The 16,880-nt window shown below is 32.5% G+C and overlaps 1 protein-coding gene across 13 annotated transcripts in view; it reads right to left on the bottom strand.

Annotated features, from left to right (window-relative positions):
- Positions 1-16,880, bottom strand: part of p120ctn (adherens junction protein p120) — a 258,351-nt gene that overhangs the window by 23,642 nt on the left and 217,829 nt on the right. For 12 of the 13 annotated variants that reach the window (XM_080152242.1, XM_080152241.1, XM_080152243.1 and 9 more), the window contains 6 exons: positions 15,831-16,397; positions 6,543-6,631; positions 5,540-5,688; positions 3,011-3,049; positions 1,335-1,458; positions 661-794 (listed from right to left, as the gene is read on the bottom strand). In XM_080152242.1, the coding sequence (XP_080008368.1) occupies positions 661-794; positions 1,335-1,458; positions 3,011-3,049; positions 5,540-5,688; positions 6,543-6,631; positions 15,831-16,397 (1,102 nt within the window). The remainder of the gene's footprint in view (positions 1-660; positions 795-1,334; positions 1,459-3,010; positions 3,050-5,539; positions 5,689-6,542; positions 6,632-15,830; positions 16,398-16,880) is intronic. The other variant, XM_080152247.1, reaches the window with a different exon arrangement.

The following is a 16,880-nucleotide window of genomic DNA, read 5'->3' as shown; positions in this document are numbered from 1 at the left end:
GAAATGTTTTTTCCCAATATCTTACAATATGCGCTTTATCTAAGTAAAGAGGGATCCTCATTTTATTAAAATCTAAATATTCCGATTTTGCTATAAAAAAAACGTGGCAATTCAAGTTACTTTTAACTTTGACCATCATTTTAGCATAACTTTTCTTCTAATTTATTAATTATTATTGTTCCTTTTATCCTGACTTTCTGCTAAACCTATGTATATATCGCGGATTAAATTTTCAAAATGGCAAAATTTTCGCACCAAAACGAAAATAATTGCCGAAAAATATTGAAAAAAAGGAATCATAAGATGTCAAAAATATACAGACCACAAAAGTAAATACCTAGCCGCAATTATTCTTACGCTCCTAGCGGTTGCGCCCCTAGCATCAATGGACTACAAATCAAAAGGGTAAGAAAGGGGTATATGAATAGCTTTAAAAAATCCTAAGGCTTAAAACTAAAAACAAAACATCCTAAAACCATCCCAGGACCTATGAGAAGCTTCTTTTAAAAGTAGAATTCAATCAGTTCAGTAGAACTTTAAATCTCAAGCTACAGACAAAAAATACTTACTACTTTCATTTTATAGGATTATCATCGTATCTCATCCCTATACATGTAATTATGAACACAGAAAAACAACTGAGTAGACGCGCAAGCTTACCTAAGAATGCCGCTGGAGTTTCTGAACACCGTTGTCCAGTGCGTGTCCTGGCCCTGGCCGTTTCTGTCCCACCCGCTGTGCGGCAGGATCACTGTACTCACCAGGACCAACAAACACTCGTCAATTATCGTCCTGTTTTATTTTTGTTCGTTATGATTTTTATGAAAAAAAGTTTTGAAAGTTTTAGAGAAAGATTTTTATAAAGGGGGAGGTAGGTTGTGCTAAAATTCTGTAAATGTGTGAGTTTTAAGGCTTAAAAACAGTACCTAGTAAAACGATGAAATTTATTTTAACTTTAAAAAAAATTTGTCTATAGTTCTTTTCAATAAGGAATACACATATTTAGTGAATATTATCGTTCTACTACTGTTTTTATGCCTTAAAACGTACATCTTTAAGGAATTTTAGCATTACCTATTATTTCAACGACTATTTTGACTAATAGAAAAGCTTATGGTTAATGAAATAGAATATATTGCTTGGGGCAAAGTGTTGTAATATAACTAAAGCAATAAGCATCAACCGTATGTGTATATTTCAAAAAAGGACACCTGTCATATATAATGACTTAAGCAAGGATTTTCATTAAACTTTTCTACTATTTTTTGATCAAAATTTATCGAAATAATTTAATCATTTCAAACATAGTTTGAAAAAAAATCATAAAGGTTCCTTTTAAGATCGTCACAAGAGGAGAGATTCCAGAGCACGCCAGTCACCAGCTCTTTCACCTCGTTGTCCGTTGACCGGCGCAGCAACTTTGTCAAGGACATGATACCACCAGCCTCCTTGATTGCCCTGAAAAAATACAATTCAGGTTTTAAGCTAGAAAACTAAAGAGGATCTAAATGGTCGATAAATTGTTGTACATCCCCAGAGATGATATTCAAAATTACCCCTTCTTTAGATTACAATTAGTGGTTGAAACGTTTGTTAAACTAACAAACAAGACAACGTTAATAGAAAACTTAATAGGGAATAATGTAAAAAAAAACAGACCAATGTCCTCTCCCTCCCTGACTAGAAATAATTAATTTTAATCTAGAAATCGAGCTAGCACCCCAAATAACAGACATATGGACAAAACAAAGTATAGATTAGATGGGCATATGTCATAGGTATCTTAACTAAAAATTTCAGCTGTCTATTTTGAAAAGGAGCCGAGAAAATCACGTTTCTCCAATGTGTCTCATACGGACATTTCAAATTATAGAGTAGCTTCGCTACTAAAAAATATATTAAAGAAGATAAAAACACATCACTTTCTCTCATTTTTCTCATGTTTAGTGGAAAACTTTACCAAGCAAATTCAATCTTTCCGGAAAACATTTCTTTTAACACATTTCTGAGTATCCAGACTTTTTACACGGAATATAGAGGGGAGGGGACTTTGTCTGAGCTGGCTCTTTAAATCATTTTAGTGGTGAGCCAGATCGGGGTGAGCCGAATTTCAGCCAATCACAGCGCGGCATTTCATAAAATGCTGTGCTCTCATGATTTAAAGATCCAGCTCTGAATTTTAATTGTGTAAAAAGAGCTAATATACATCCTCATATTATGGTACTCATAGCCTATAAACGCTGTTTATTCTGATTTTGATGCATTTATTATTGGAAGGTGACTTATTAAAATTTATGTATGCACAAAAACAAGACAATAAAACGCTGAATTATTCAATAGTTATATATCACATCGTATTATTGACAGCTCTCCACGGATAGCAAAATTAAAAATCACAAGATTAAAATCAGTTTTGTTAGCAGCGAGAGCATGAATTTTTAGTAAGGGGGAGTACCGGTTTTAATCTACCAGATATTTATACAGGGTTTCGGATCCGGATCCGGATCCGCAAGGATCCGCATATTTTTGAGTCTAAGGATCCGGATTCGGATTCGGACATTCTCTTGATGAGAGCCAATCTTTAAGGTTTAGGGTCAGACTTGAAAATTTAAAGTATTTTTGACTTCGAATTAAAGAATAAATATTTTTGAAAAATTTGGTGATTTTATTTTTACTGTCAAGGATCCGGATCCGCACTGACCAAATTTGGAGGATCCGGATCCGCAAAAAATCAATGCGGATCCGAAACCCTGATAAATAGGTTGAAAATTTTTACTTAGCAAAGACATTTTAAAGAACTAGAAGTTTTTAAATGCAACAAAAAATAATAATTTTATATACTTTAAATAAATCATTATATCAATCTTTTCAAGTCTGTCAAAGTTCCCCCCCTAACGTGGGATGAGTTCAAGTATTTGATGTGTGTTTTTGAGAAGATATTTTCAAGTGGTTATATTTTATTCTATTTTGCAAATATAGAATAATATCAAAATAATGTTAAAATATTTACCTCTTATTTTCATCATTCTGCCGACCAAAAGAAAGGTTTCTGAAAAAAAAATATATTAATAATTAGCTTATAAAGTAAACAGGAAAATGGAAGATAATTAATCTGCCCCCAAATTAAATTCTGTCTTTTGAAGCAAGATTAGTTTATCTACCATTCACCTATTCCAAGTCCTACCGAGATTTTTAGTAATTTTACCCATGGGACAAATAACGGATTTTTTTTGGAGAGGACGTTTTTCTGAATATCTAATTTTATTTGCAGCTTTCCTATGTTATCCTCTGATAAAAGTACCAGGATGTCCGTGTGTTTATATGTCTGTGTGACTGTAGCGATGGATATCAATTACCGCTGAACCGATATGGTTCTCCTTCCCTCTACGTCATCACCAATAGATCGTTTAGCATCTGGTATGAGACAATAAACGAAACTAATCAACAACCAATTTTTATTTGAATTTCAACTACTCGTAATAATTATTGGGGGGAATAAAGGGTTGTAGATTAATTTTAGCACTCACTGTTTAATAATTCAGTTTAAAACACAGCCTAGGATAAATTCGGAATTTTTACTGCTCTTTTGTTATATTATGAACTAGTTTTGATGAAAAATATATAAATAGTTAAAATAAAACTACTCAAAGCTCAAAAAACCTAATAAAATCCTTATAATAAAGTAATAGGATGTCTGTTTGTCTTGTGTATGTTTGTACCGAAGGATCTCGCTAACCGCTCAACCGATCGGGTTCTCCTTTGCAAAGTACCTTCTCATAGGTCCTGGGAAGGTTATAACTATTTTGGGGGAGGGTATCACCACCCTCCCAAAAGAAATCGCCCCTAGATAAAAATCCCATCCCACCCCCCCCCCAAAAAAAATGGTTATCAAATTCAACTACCCCCTCCTCCAGTGCCCCTAGAGGCCTCTAGGGACGTAGCCGCTAGTGTTATAATATTGTAAAAATATTGAATTGTCTCTCATCTAACCTACCTATCCATCAAACTAGACATGAAGACAGAAAGTTTTTGGTACACAATTTTTACCAGCTTGTCCCTATTTACAATTTCCCGTTTGGGTTATTTTGAACCTCGTTTGATAATAAAATATCCTATTATAGCCCGAAGTAGAAGTAGTGTGAATTGTGCATTGCATATGTCTAATAAATATATCTTTAAAAGAGAGGTTTTAGGCTATTTTGCAAAAAAAACCAGATGTTTTTAAAGTTTTATAATTTAAATAAATCAATCTTCGTCCAAAGCCAAATAAATTGGGAAGGATGATTTATCGGCTATAGTCCCTTTGGGGCGATTCTTCGTATTTTTTACAGTAGCTTTTCCCCTATTTCTAGCCTCTGCATGGGGGCTCTAACCCTGCAGGACCAAATGCCTAACCCTGTGGGGCAATCACCTAACCCAATATAACCTATATAAAGCCATTTAAAAATACGACGAATCGCCCCTTAAGGGGCGTTGCCACGAAAGGGACTATCCATTTTTCTAATACCCCTTAAATTATAATACAAGGGGGAGGGGGGGGGGGGGGGTAATCTTACAAAAAAAGGATATTGTCTAGCTGTTGAAAATTCAATCAAACTAAGAGGGTATGTCACCAGTGATACTGGGATAAGCCAATAGCTTACAAATCAGATAATAATATGATAATAGGTTTTAACTACTGGATATGTATCCTTAGTTAACATTATAGCAAGGGTAAAAGAGTAAAAATAATTTCTTAATCTTTCACTTTTTATTCTTCTAGAGTAGAACAAATCTATAGAGAAGCTACTATATAAATTGGTTTTTAACTGTGTCTGTTCTTGGTGTAACAGGCATTCTAAATGACTGATAACTATATTGTCAGCTTGAATACGCTACGTAAATGTTAATTTTTGTTCTTGTTTTTATACAAAATTGCATTTAGTCATTTGACTTAATAAAAATGAAAAAAAAAATCAAATAATCCAACATAGAAATGTTAGGTTTTGGCTATTTTAATAAATCATAAAAGTAATCTCTTTTTTCATATTTATGTTTCTTTCCTGAAACTTCTTTCTGTTGGTAATATCTTTTTGTTAATAGCAAAGATTCTTCTAGATAAATTTGTCCGTTTGTTTATTATTATACATTTTGTATATTGCTGTAAAAAAAGAATGAAAAATTGAAATTTTATTCCTTTAAGTTTGTCTTTGCTAAGATTTCTTCTACTTATAGCCCCTGCGGGGCCAATTTCCTAACCCAGCGGGTCAACCATTAACATTTACCTAACCTTGCCTATCAATAGATACTGTGAAAATACGACGAAACCAGCTACTTCGTTTTCTTTCATGATTAAATTTTCATTGCTTAACTTATGGACTAACATTCTAGTAAAAAGTTTTTCTTTAATTAGTTATTATTCATTAAGGATGTTGTCATTATTTGTTATTCCACATTCATAAAGAAGCCATTATTTTCACTAAACAAGACAAAATTTCCCAAGTAAATATTTCAAGTGAGAAGATTAATTTATCTGTATTGTCCTATCCCTGGCACTCACCTAAGAGCTCCACAGGCGGGGCGATGAATCTCTGGAATTTCTGTGTTGAGCAGGGCGACCAGGGGCGGTATGCCCCCGAGCTGGCGGGTCCGAGCCTTCACGGGGTCGTCCATGTAGCACAAGTGCTGCAGGTACGCGCATGCGTTGGCCTGATAAAAAAACAAAATAAAATGTTGTTAGATTTACCAGGTTTCGAGTTTTACAGAAGTTCTGAGGATTAGTATTAATAATAGTTATTTCTCGCATCGCGTATTATAAACGGCTTTCCGCGGATATAGAAAGTACAATTATGAGATAAATTTTTTTTTAGCCCCGAGGTGCCGAAGGCACCGGCTAATTTTACCCCCCCCCCCCCCCACAAAAAAAGCTTGGACGCCCCTGGGTGCGAGTTTTAAGGCTGAAAAATAGTAGTAGAACGATAATATTTACTAAATATGTGTATTTCTTATTAAAAATAACTATAGAAAAACCTTTTTTTAAAAAGTTAACATTAATTTTTATCGTTCTACTACTGTACCCACAACCTTTACGGATTTTTAGCGCAACCTACTCCTCCCTTTATCAAATTCTTTTATATACAATCGAACGCTTTATTGAAGTCTAAACTACAAAATATAATCCTAATGAAGATTCATTTTTATAAAACTGAGCAATACCAATTTAAATTAATGGTTAATATTGACTCGAAAAAGGCCTAGTTTATGAATTGTGATTAATACAGACAATACGACGACCTTTATCTAAATGTATGGGTGGGATTATCCTTCCATTTAAGTTATCATCTAGAGAATCAACCACTTGTTAAGGGATGAGATACTCTAACACCCATGGATATTAGGTTAAGTAACATACATCAGACAATCAACCCTTTGATTGCACGACCTTTGTCTGAGAAGTGTTAACAGCGCTACGTGTTGAGCCACGATCGCGGGTTTGTTTGGCTCAACTATCGGTGTACAATCTTTTCAACCAATAAATTCAATCTGCAGAAGGGGTAAATTACCTGAATCACAGAACAAGGATTGGATAGAAACTCAATGACCTCCCCCAGGTCCGGATCACGGTACTGTACACTCGGGACACCTGCCATACCTACAATAAATATATAGTTATAGACGATCTGCGATATAAAAATAGTTTAAACGTTGTATGGCCAATCATAACTTTCTGTAAAAAACCCGTGATTTTGAACTGGTTTAATGGAGGGAAAAATCGAATTATTCGCCGAGAAAGAAAAATCATTACCTAGGACGTAAAAATAAAAATGCAGATCTAAGTAATAAAAACTGATATTTTGATGTGTTAGCCCTATTTTATCATTTATTTAAAAAAAATGCAATTCCACACTAGTTGAAGTTAATATTTTAATAAATGTAATACGTGAAATTATACAAAGTTAATAAGTAACTTTCAGTATGAATATTTTAAAACGTACCTACTTAATTCTAAATATTTCAAATACATACCTACTCTACTTATATACAATAGATATAAACATAAATCTTATAAAAGTGTATTTATAAACAAATAATTAATCAAGGATGACAACTTCCATAGTAGTAAAGCACCAAAATATCATGGAGGGGAATACAGACAAGGTGATTGAAAGAGCATTTGTTAACATCAAGAATAGATTTATTGGAGAAAAAATCTAGATAGCTTACTCAGGTATTTATATATTTTTGACTGACTTTTTAGGAAATCACATATCCCCCATAGCGTTATAGACTGACGGACGGACAGACAGTGAATTAAAGAGTAGACTTCATTGGTGATACAAAAAGTGAATTTTTTTTCAGATAGACTATTACAAATACTCCAAAGTAAAGCATAAGGAAAAAACTACTTTTAATTGTATAACCTTTGTATGAAAATATTAATTCTTTCTGGTATACAAATTAATCTATCCTTTCATGCTAAGAGATATTCCTTAGCGATTTTAATTAATTATAAAGTTAAAACTTAACAGGCTTGTTCTTCAAAGATTAATCTTTTTATCTTTTTAAAGTTTAACAAAAATTTAAACCCCAATTTTTGGGAAGTCAAAATAAACGTTCCTTTGAGGTATTGTTGTTGATAACGATTACAGTATACAAGATTATATATGTATATAAGATCAACCGACTATCAAATACAGTGAAAGTAAAGTTATATAACTAAGTTATTCATCGCATCGTATTATTGACAGCTTTTTTGCAGATTAAAGAATGAAAAATTAATGATTAAAACCAGTTTGTTTAACTCCAACGGGCCGAAGGTCCGGGCTAACAAAACTGGCATTAATTTTATGATTTTTATTCTAATAATCGTGGAAAGTTATCGGTGATGCGATGCTATTTATGGTTTTTCAGTATGGCTGAGAACCGGAAACAGTTTGATATCTTTATTTTTAGTACCTATTTTTATTTTTAGAACAAAATAATGCAGGTTTCTTTCACACATAAAAATGTAATATTTTTGTCCTTGTTAAAAATACACAAGAACATTTTTTTCACGAATATCTTAACCTTATATAACAAGGCATTATATCAAGTCTTCATAACTTGGGAAAATATTTAATGAATTTGGTCCAAATATTTGTAAGATTTTAAGGAATCTGGACTAAGTATTTATATGCAGAGTTGAAATATTTCATAATAATCATTTTATAATGGTTCATATTGTATGTACTGAAGTAGTTGGATGTTTTGTGTGTGTTTGTATTACAGGGCGGGATAGGACATTGGATTGCAATTTATTCTGATATCCAAAGTTTAATAAATACTTTTCTCATTCATTGGGTCCTAAACTTTGAAGACTTTTATTAAATCTGTATTGGCTCAATTTAGCAGTGTTTAAACATTTTTACCAATAATACTAATCTACAGAAAAGGTAATTTTACAATTTGAATAAAACCTTACAAATGCCCAGATATAGGTTTAAGGCTATCTTACAGGACATTCCCTTTTCCCTTTATTAAAAGAAATAATTCTACCACCGCCTTATTTGTAGAATTAATTTATTCTGCCTTATTACCTATCCCTCTCCCTGAGTTCAGAATTTAAATTTTGAGACAAATTGTGCCATAGAATGTTTTTAATAACAATTTCTTTCAAAGATACAGGAATAATGGAGTGATAAATTATTTAACCTCACGCAAAAAATAGTTATAAACCTTCCCGGGACCTATAAAAGCAATCCATATTAGTTGGTCTAGGCAGTAAGCAATATCTTATGGTAGAAACAAACATCATGTTACTTTTATAAAAGGATCCAATAATGCAAATTCTGCTTAAGCTTAGCTTAAATTTTTAAAGAGAATTTGAATTTATTTCTCATTGGCATGTCCCTGCAACATGACTTAACTATACGACACATATTATTAGAAAACTTTTTCACTTTGCCCTAGTTATTGGATTAAACTTATATACTTTATCAAATTTTAACGATGACATCATAGATTACAGAAGACTAGTGACTTTACTTCGACAAAGGGGAGGTGTTGATTTACACCCCCCCCCCCCTAAACAAAATTCAGTTTTAATACAAAAATAATTGTACTTCATCTCATGTAGCTTAATAGCTTAAAACCAGCAATATACCAATAATGCCTAAAAGATTTTTTATGCAAAAAATTGGGGAATGATTAAAATATCCCCCATCATCCTATCCCTGTATTCTTGAATGGAAGGTGAACGAACTATTTAGCAACGACGCCAGACAAAAAAAATGTAATTTAGAAATATAAACATTTAAAGTGGCAAAAGTAGGTTCATTTTTTTTTTTGCAAAAAATATAAAAATTTGCACATTTACATAATTCTTTGAAATAAAATACAAACTTTTATAAGACAAATAATTATTGAATTAACCCATTTAATTTTCTTCCCTTCGTATTTCCATCTTTTTATGACACAAGCGGCTTCGCCCCTAGCCTCTGGGGGCTTTGTCCCAAGACATGTTAGGACTTCCATCTGATTTTTAAAATGGTAAAAAGTTGATTTTCCTTAAGCTTAAAGTGCTGCAATTTTTCGTTTCTTCATTAGATTGTGTTATATAAAATTACTATACATTGTCATTTGCTTGGGGTCAATTTTCATGATTATCATTGCTCCGCTGTTAACAGACATTATTATCCTTGTTTTTTTTACGATTAAAGTCCATTTGAAGTCAATAGTAAACAAACAAGAACACTTTAAAATACGACAAAAAGTGAGTAAAAACTACATTAGAAGTTCAATAGAAGTTGTTTTGACTGTTTTTAAGTTCTAAGTATGCATTGCAGACTAGAATGACAATATCTAATAAGAGCGCAGCTACTTGAGAAATAAGAAATCCGTACGAAGATTTTAATTTATTTACAATTCCTGTTATTTTTTGCATTGAAATTGGTTTGATATTATGTATTTTTAAAATTGGGTCGGATTTTATTTATTTTTTAAATCTTGAGGACAGACAAAAATGAGTTGTAGAGTAGCTACGCATTGCTAACGAGGCATCAACTTAGCAGAGTCACAAGCTTACAGGGATAAAGGAATTTTGAATTAAGTAAAATTATATTAAAACATATTACCCATATTTAAAACTTTGTTTAATAGTGCTCTAGCGTATTAAGCAATTTTTAAAAAGAATTCATAGATTTACTATGGCAAAAGATTCTAATCAAAAGCTGTAAATTATTTTTTTCTGACATAAAACTACCCAAGCCAACATTAAGGGTAAGTGGGTTAAATAAAGTTAAGTGTGTTGTAGTAAAAAATTATACATTATGTGTCAATAAAGATTATCTTTCAAAAATATTATTATCCATCGACGACTAACGTAAAACAATAGAGGGGAAAGGGGGTTAAAAATGTATGTCCCCACCCCATGGACCCTGTGCTGACTTTCAATTAGGTCTTTGAATATCAACCAATAGAGTCGGAAATATTTACACAGCAAAATTCGCTACATAAAAGCATAAAGCAATTCGCTAGTAAACACAAAAGGATCACTGGATCCTGGAAGTTATCTGGATTATATATATTTTTACATTTATCCCTCTACGCCTGTGAATTTGGACAAACATTTTGAGGATAATTAAGGTTAATAAATGGAGCACACAAAATAATATTCAACTTTTTGCCACCTTTTTGTGGGTAAAGCTTGGAAAATAACAATTTGTTGACAATACCTGTTGATCTAAAGGGATAAGACAATTAATTGATGTACATATCCCAATGATGCTACACAAAATTACTCCTTCTGTAGATAACAATTAGTGATTGAAACGTTTGGACACTCAACTTAGTAAACCAACCAATCAAAACTCACTATAAGTCCCCAATGATGTTAAGCCAATGAATAAGAAAACGTTATTATAAAATTTTGGGAACTAGTTTTATGAACAGCCCATTATCCACTTTATTTCTGCCTGTTAACAGTGTTTTAAATTGGACTCTAAGATAAATATAAAAGAATAACATTTTTTTCCAACATACCAGCCAATTGAGTATAATTGCAGAAAAATAAGACATTCGCGCAGAGGTGAAAAGTTTACCTATCTCATTTGCATAATTGTACAAAAAACTTTGCTATCTTAAAAAAATTATATTTTCAAACCTAAATATCGTAATAATACTTTGAAATTAGACTAAAGATAAATTTATCTCGTATTGAACTATCATTAAATCCATGAATTTAATGTTTAATAACTATACCGTAGAGAAATGACACGAGAGTCTTAATAAAAACAACCAACAAATTCTTTCAAGGATCAGGACCTAACATTCACATAAAGTATACTACAATGTCTTTCAAGGTATGGCCGATAGACCGACTAACCAAGTGAGTTGTGTACTGGTAGCACTTTTTAAAAAGTGAATTCACAAAAAATATCAGCAATTTGTTTTAAATAGCAGCCAAGAAAAACTTGCCCCATACAGTTACGGACCGACGGACGGATGGACAGATAAAGTGAATCATAGATTAGGGTTGGGCCGGATATCCGGCGGATTTTTAATGCCGAAACTCCGGTTATCCGGTAATTTGCTGGATATCGAACGTTGGCCAGATATCCGGCCCAACCCTATTATAGATACTATTTAATTTTTTTTAGAAAATCAGAATTAAAATATCTGCCAATGACGTTGAAGGAACTAGAGCAGTAAGAAAAAATACATAAAGCAAAGCAGTTATGGTCAAATCTAAGTGGTTTTGCGGTAAACATGACTTTATGGCAATGCCTTTCTGTAATGAAGGCATAATTTTTCTGTTTTTGCATTTTTTAAGTTATCATCCTTGTTTCGACTTCTATAATGTCAGCTGTTTAAAATAAGGATATCTTTACACCCACTAACTTATTGTTTCTTCATTAAGATCCTTTAATCAATTCTATTTGAAATCTATTTTTAGTAGCAAGGCCTATACTCTTCTAGTGTACGTCCATCCTTCTGTCTGGCATTGTACCTTAGTTAAACGACTCTAAATTTGTATGACTAAAAGAGCTATTTCCTAAAATATTTTTGGAAGGTACTTCAAATGTTTTTTTCCCGATTATTCAGCTGCGCTTAATATTTGTCTATGTCAAGGTCTATATATAACTTGTATAACCCAAAACATAAAATCCTTGAAACATGAGACATTTTAAGAAACATACAAAAAAAATATAAAAAATGACAATTCTACAAATGAAAGGATATTTATTTGCCTTGCAAATTTCGCTGAATATCATATTTTTTATTAAAATAGTAGTACTACAAAAATTATAGGAATTTAAAAGAAACCTTTAATAGGTTTTGATTTTCAAAGAAATTTAGTTGAAATACAATACTAAAATTGGATATTATTACTTCTGCTTTAGCAATAAACATTAAACATCCATGTTCCGACAAAATTATTGAAATAGATATAATTTTTCTGCCTATGCTATCCAGTGCAGAAATTTGTAAGACCATAGATTTTGCACCTTTCCAATAACTCCCCACCCACCTACCCACCTCTTTTATTTCTTTGAAACTTCACCTATGAATTTGTATTGTAGTTTTTTTTACTGGGAAAAATGGATTGGTTTTTAATAATTTATTTTTATTTAAGTTTAGCAAAGTTTAGTCTGAATCAGTAACTACAGAATCGAATTTGCTCTCTTTTATATAGGTAAGATTATGTCATGTGATATGGTTTTAAGCTCTTTCTTTAGCCCCTATCTGCCTCTTTGATTGCAGAACTCCTAAATGCTAGTGGCGTAGCCATATTCGCATTCAGTTATAAATCTATCTCAACCATAACATTTAAAATTAGTAACTACTGCTGCTCATAGCGAAATATATTTAAAAGAAAATAATCTTCATTATAAATCGCATCTCTTGTAGAAGTAAATCAAGCAATATTTGCTTGGTCGCTAGATTATTTAGTTTTAGACTATATAATAGAAAGTTAATTAATAGTACTCATGATAAAAGTAAGCTTTATAATACAAAATTTTAAAAAGTAAAAATGCGCATTGCCGCGTAAAAAATCCAGTAACTGATCCCTTTCTCCCTGATTCAGTATGCATTTCTGATGAATATGCATTTCGGGCATTCTTTAAAAACACGTTTTATATTGATACAAATGGCCAAGGATAAAGGATAGGTGTTCAAAAGAATATATAAATATATAAGTTGTGATGACAACGATAATGGATGTAGGATATACGTGGATATATTGTCAGGTGAATATTTGTCGTCAATTTAGCTTCTAATATGGACAGTTCGTTCATCTAGTAGGATGAAAAGGATGGGGGTGGATAAGAGCTATTGTAATTTCAGCCAGCTGCGAGCATTACTTTATCAGAATACATGAAAACCTAGTGTAACATCCAAGTAATAATATGTCGATTACAACGATAATAAACATAACGAGGCATGTTTAACAATATAAGAAAGGTAACAGTGCGAAGAAAATTTAGTTTTTTACTTTTTGTCTATAATGTGAAAATTTAAAATGAACAAAAATCAGAATAATTGTCCGTGTTCCCAATAGGTGCAGCAGAAAACAGCAAAATGCTAATAAAACTGCGATAAAAAAATACAAGTTTCAATAATGAAATAATTCTTTTGTTGTTGAGCATTTGAAATAAATCTTATAATAGGTTTCAAAAAAGTTTAGAGTGTTTTAGAAAATTGAAAATTTATGTTTCAAGTTCTAATAGTTATTTTCCTTGTGACTCTTTAGTTATATCATTACATACAGTCATCTGCAATTTACTGAGATGCAGAATAGTTATTTCTCGCATCGTATTATAAGCAGTTTTCCGCGGAAATAGAATGTACAGTTATAAGATTAAACCAGTTTTTTTAGCCCCGAGATGCCGAAGGCACGGGCTAAAAAAATGGTTTTAATCTTATGAATGTTCATTTTTATATTTGTAGAAAGCTGGATATAATACGATGCTAGACATAGTTTTTTCGTAAGGATGAGAACAATCAACTTTGTTTAAGTAAGAATTTTTTTCCAGGTGTCATATCCTTTCCTGATTCAACAACATTCCATTGAATTATCCAAACAAGCTGTAGACATATATTTGCATTTTCAAAAATTACAAGGGTGACAATATCCATAAAGAGAAAAGCTATTAATTTCTCCAAAAAGAGGATATATTGAAAAACTAAATATATCATATACACAAAGTCATATTTGGCTAAGGATAAAATCATATTTAGAAAACTGACTGACAAAGTTGGGTATAGAGTAGAGTTGAGCCGAATATCCGGCAATTCTCAATATCCGGCCGGATATAGAAACTATCCTGCCGGATATCCGTCCCAACCCTAGTATAGAGTAGCTTTGCTGCAAAAAAAATACTAAGGAATTTCATGTATTTGTGAACACAGCTCAAATTACATGAATTTAATACTTTTTTCTTTAAATGCATTGCTCAAACTAACTTGATTTTTGGATTAGTATTTTCATTTACTATGTATTTGTATGAAAATTAGACACCTTACATATTCAATAAGTAAGAAATTTACTATAGCAAGAGTAGACTGAACACTATGGCCCAAAATCAGGTTTAATTAGTTTGAGAATAAGCAAAGACGACTTAAATTGGAATAAAGAATTACCCTTTGAGAACTGTTTGCAAATGGATATAGAATAAGTATATATACTGACAGTTGAAAATTTGTCATCAATTGAGGTTGCTGAAAAGGACATCACTTATTAGTCAGTTCGATCATCCTGTAGGAGAGGAGGGAATGGGATAATGAGAGTGGATGGAAGTGATCGTTATTTTAGCCAGCTACAAATTTTACTTTATCAGAGTACATGATAATTGGTGTAAGATCCAAGTAATTAAAAATCTATCCCTTTGAGTCCTTTTCATTATTTGCAGAGGAGAAAAATGTTGTAAAAGCAAAAGGAAGACATTAGTAGACAAGAAAAACAAACACCTACTCCGTAAATTGTGTATTTATGAAGACAATAAATAAGGGGTAAGACAACGTAAGATAAATAGATTTACCCTTCTGTAGATTGGAAAACTTTGACACTGCTGTTTCTACCAACTATTTTAGATTTAATAAGAGGCCACAATGTTTAAAGCCAATTAATAAAAGATCGTTTTTAAAACTAATTACCCTTTATCTCTGATACTTGTACACTTTCATTAAATATAAAAAATACAATTATATAAATGATATTTTGAAAAATATTTTTGAGTTAAAGTTTTGTAAAAAGTATAAATAAAACAAGAAAAATCTCTCAAGCAAATTGTATCAAAACAACGCACAGTGTCTTAACCCGAGACAAAAAATATAGTAATCTGCTTATCTATAATACAAAGTAGCTTGATGTTTGTCTGTCCGTCCGTCTGTCCCTTAAGATCTTGGTAACCATTAAACCGTTTAGATTCTACTCTTCAGAGAATATACCTACTGGTCCTGTGGTGTTTTTAGGCTATTTTCTTGGGATAAAAGAATAGGGCTTACTTTATATCTATTGAGAATTATTATTTGCCAATTGACCAATCGTCCTACAGCAACATAGTCCTATCCTTTGATTGCACGATATTTGTCTAAAAGTCCTAAGAGAGCATTTCAAAAATCGACTCCTGTTTATGGGTAAAGGCATTCTTAAACTAGGCGCCTGAAGAAGTAGCAATATGAACAATTTTTAATGTACATAAACCAAAATATATATGAAAATATAAATACAGATTTTTTTTATAAATAGTAAATTCTATCTAATACTTATACAGAAAGCAAATAAGTAAAATAATAATAAAAAATTAATAAAATACGTCATGCCACTATACGAAAACGAAAAATAATAAAATAAAAAACAAGAAACGAACCATGCATAGCTGGGGACTGTTGTGGCTGTTGTAAATCAGGTCTCGAAGCAGAAGACAGGGGGCGCGGCTCATCCTCCACAAAAACTGCACGAGGCGCTTGTCTGCCATGGGACAACGGCGTGACCCCGCCAGGATACTCGCCATACATGCCATAGTCATCACCGCCGTCGTTATACAGGCCGCCGCTGTGGTTATTAATGTTGGAATAATTGTTATGTTGGTCATAATCGGCAATTGTGTTTTTCCGGCTGCCGTACACTCCCACCGGGCCGTCCATTATGTCGTTTTGCACACTCATCCGCCCGCCGTGTGCCGCCGATTGCATAACACTGTTACTTCTCTGCCCGCCGCCGCCGTAATAGCTATCCGTCACACTTACACGTCCATGATTATACATCTCAGACACGCTAACGCGGCCGTGCTGCGATAACTCGGACACCGAACTGCGGCCGTGCTGCGACATGTCGGCAACGCTGGTGCGGCCGTGCTGGCTGTTCATCTCGCTGCGCATGTCTGAACCCTCGGCCCCGCTGCTGGTGACGGAGCCCCGGTGGTTAGGCGAGGATCCTGGCGAGAGAGCAAAATAAAATAAATAAATAAAATGAAATAAAGCAAATGGTGAAAAAGAAGTGGATTTTAAAATGTTTTTTTTTCTTTTTAAATCTAAATTGAATCTAATTTTCGAAAAATGGCTCGTTTTCAGCATTTAAAAATAGGTTTTTTGTACAGGGGTGTATTTTTTGTATTTGTAAAAAAAAGTCACATTTTAAAATACACTTCTTTCTAAATAAATCAACGAAACAAAAAAATCACTATACTTCTAATCGCAAGCAAAAAATATACAAGTCAAGACTTTTAAAATAATATAAGGGGTAGGGATGGAACAATGAAAAATTAAATATCCTCCCATCACCCATCTTAAGATGTGTAATCCTTAAAAAAATTGTTGGGTGAAATATATTATTTGCCATTGTCCCCTCCCTCTATGAATATACTAAGAAATCTAGGTAAAAAAAAGAGGATTGAAAAAAATAAAAAAGCAATATAAAA

The sequence above is a fragment of the Acartia tonsa genome, chromosome 3 (genome assembly GCF_053477335.1).
Source record: "Acartia tonsa isolate MP-2025a chromosome 3, ASM5347733v1, whole genome shotgun sequence".
In the NCBI taxonomy this organism is placed as follows: Eukaryota; Metazoa; Arthropoda; class Copepoda; order Calanoida; family Acartiidae; genus Acartia; species Acartia tonsa.
This window is presented reverse-complemented; position numbering and strand designations above follow the sequence as displayed.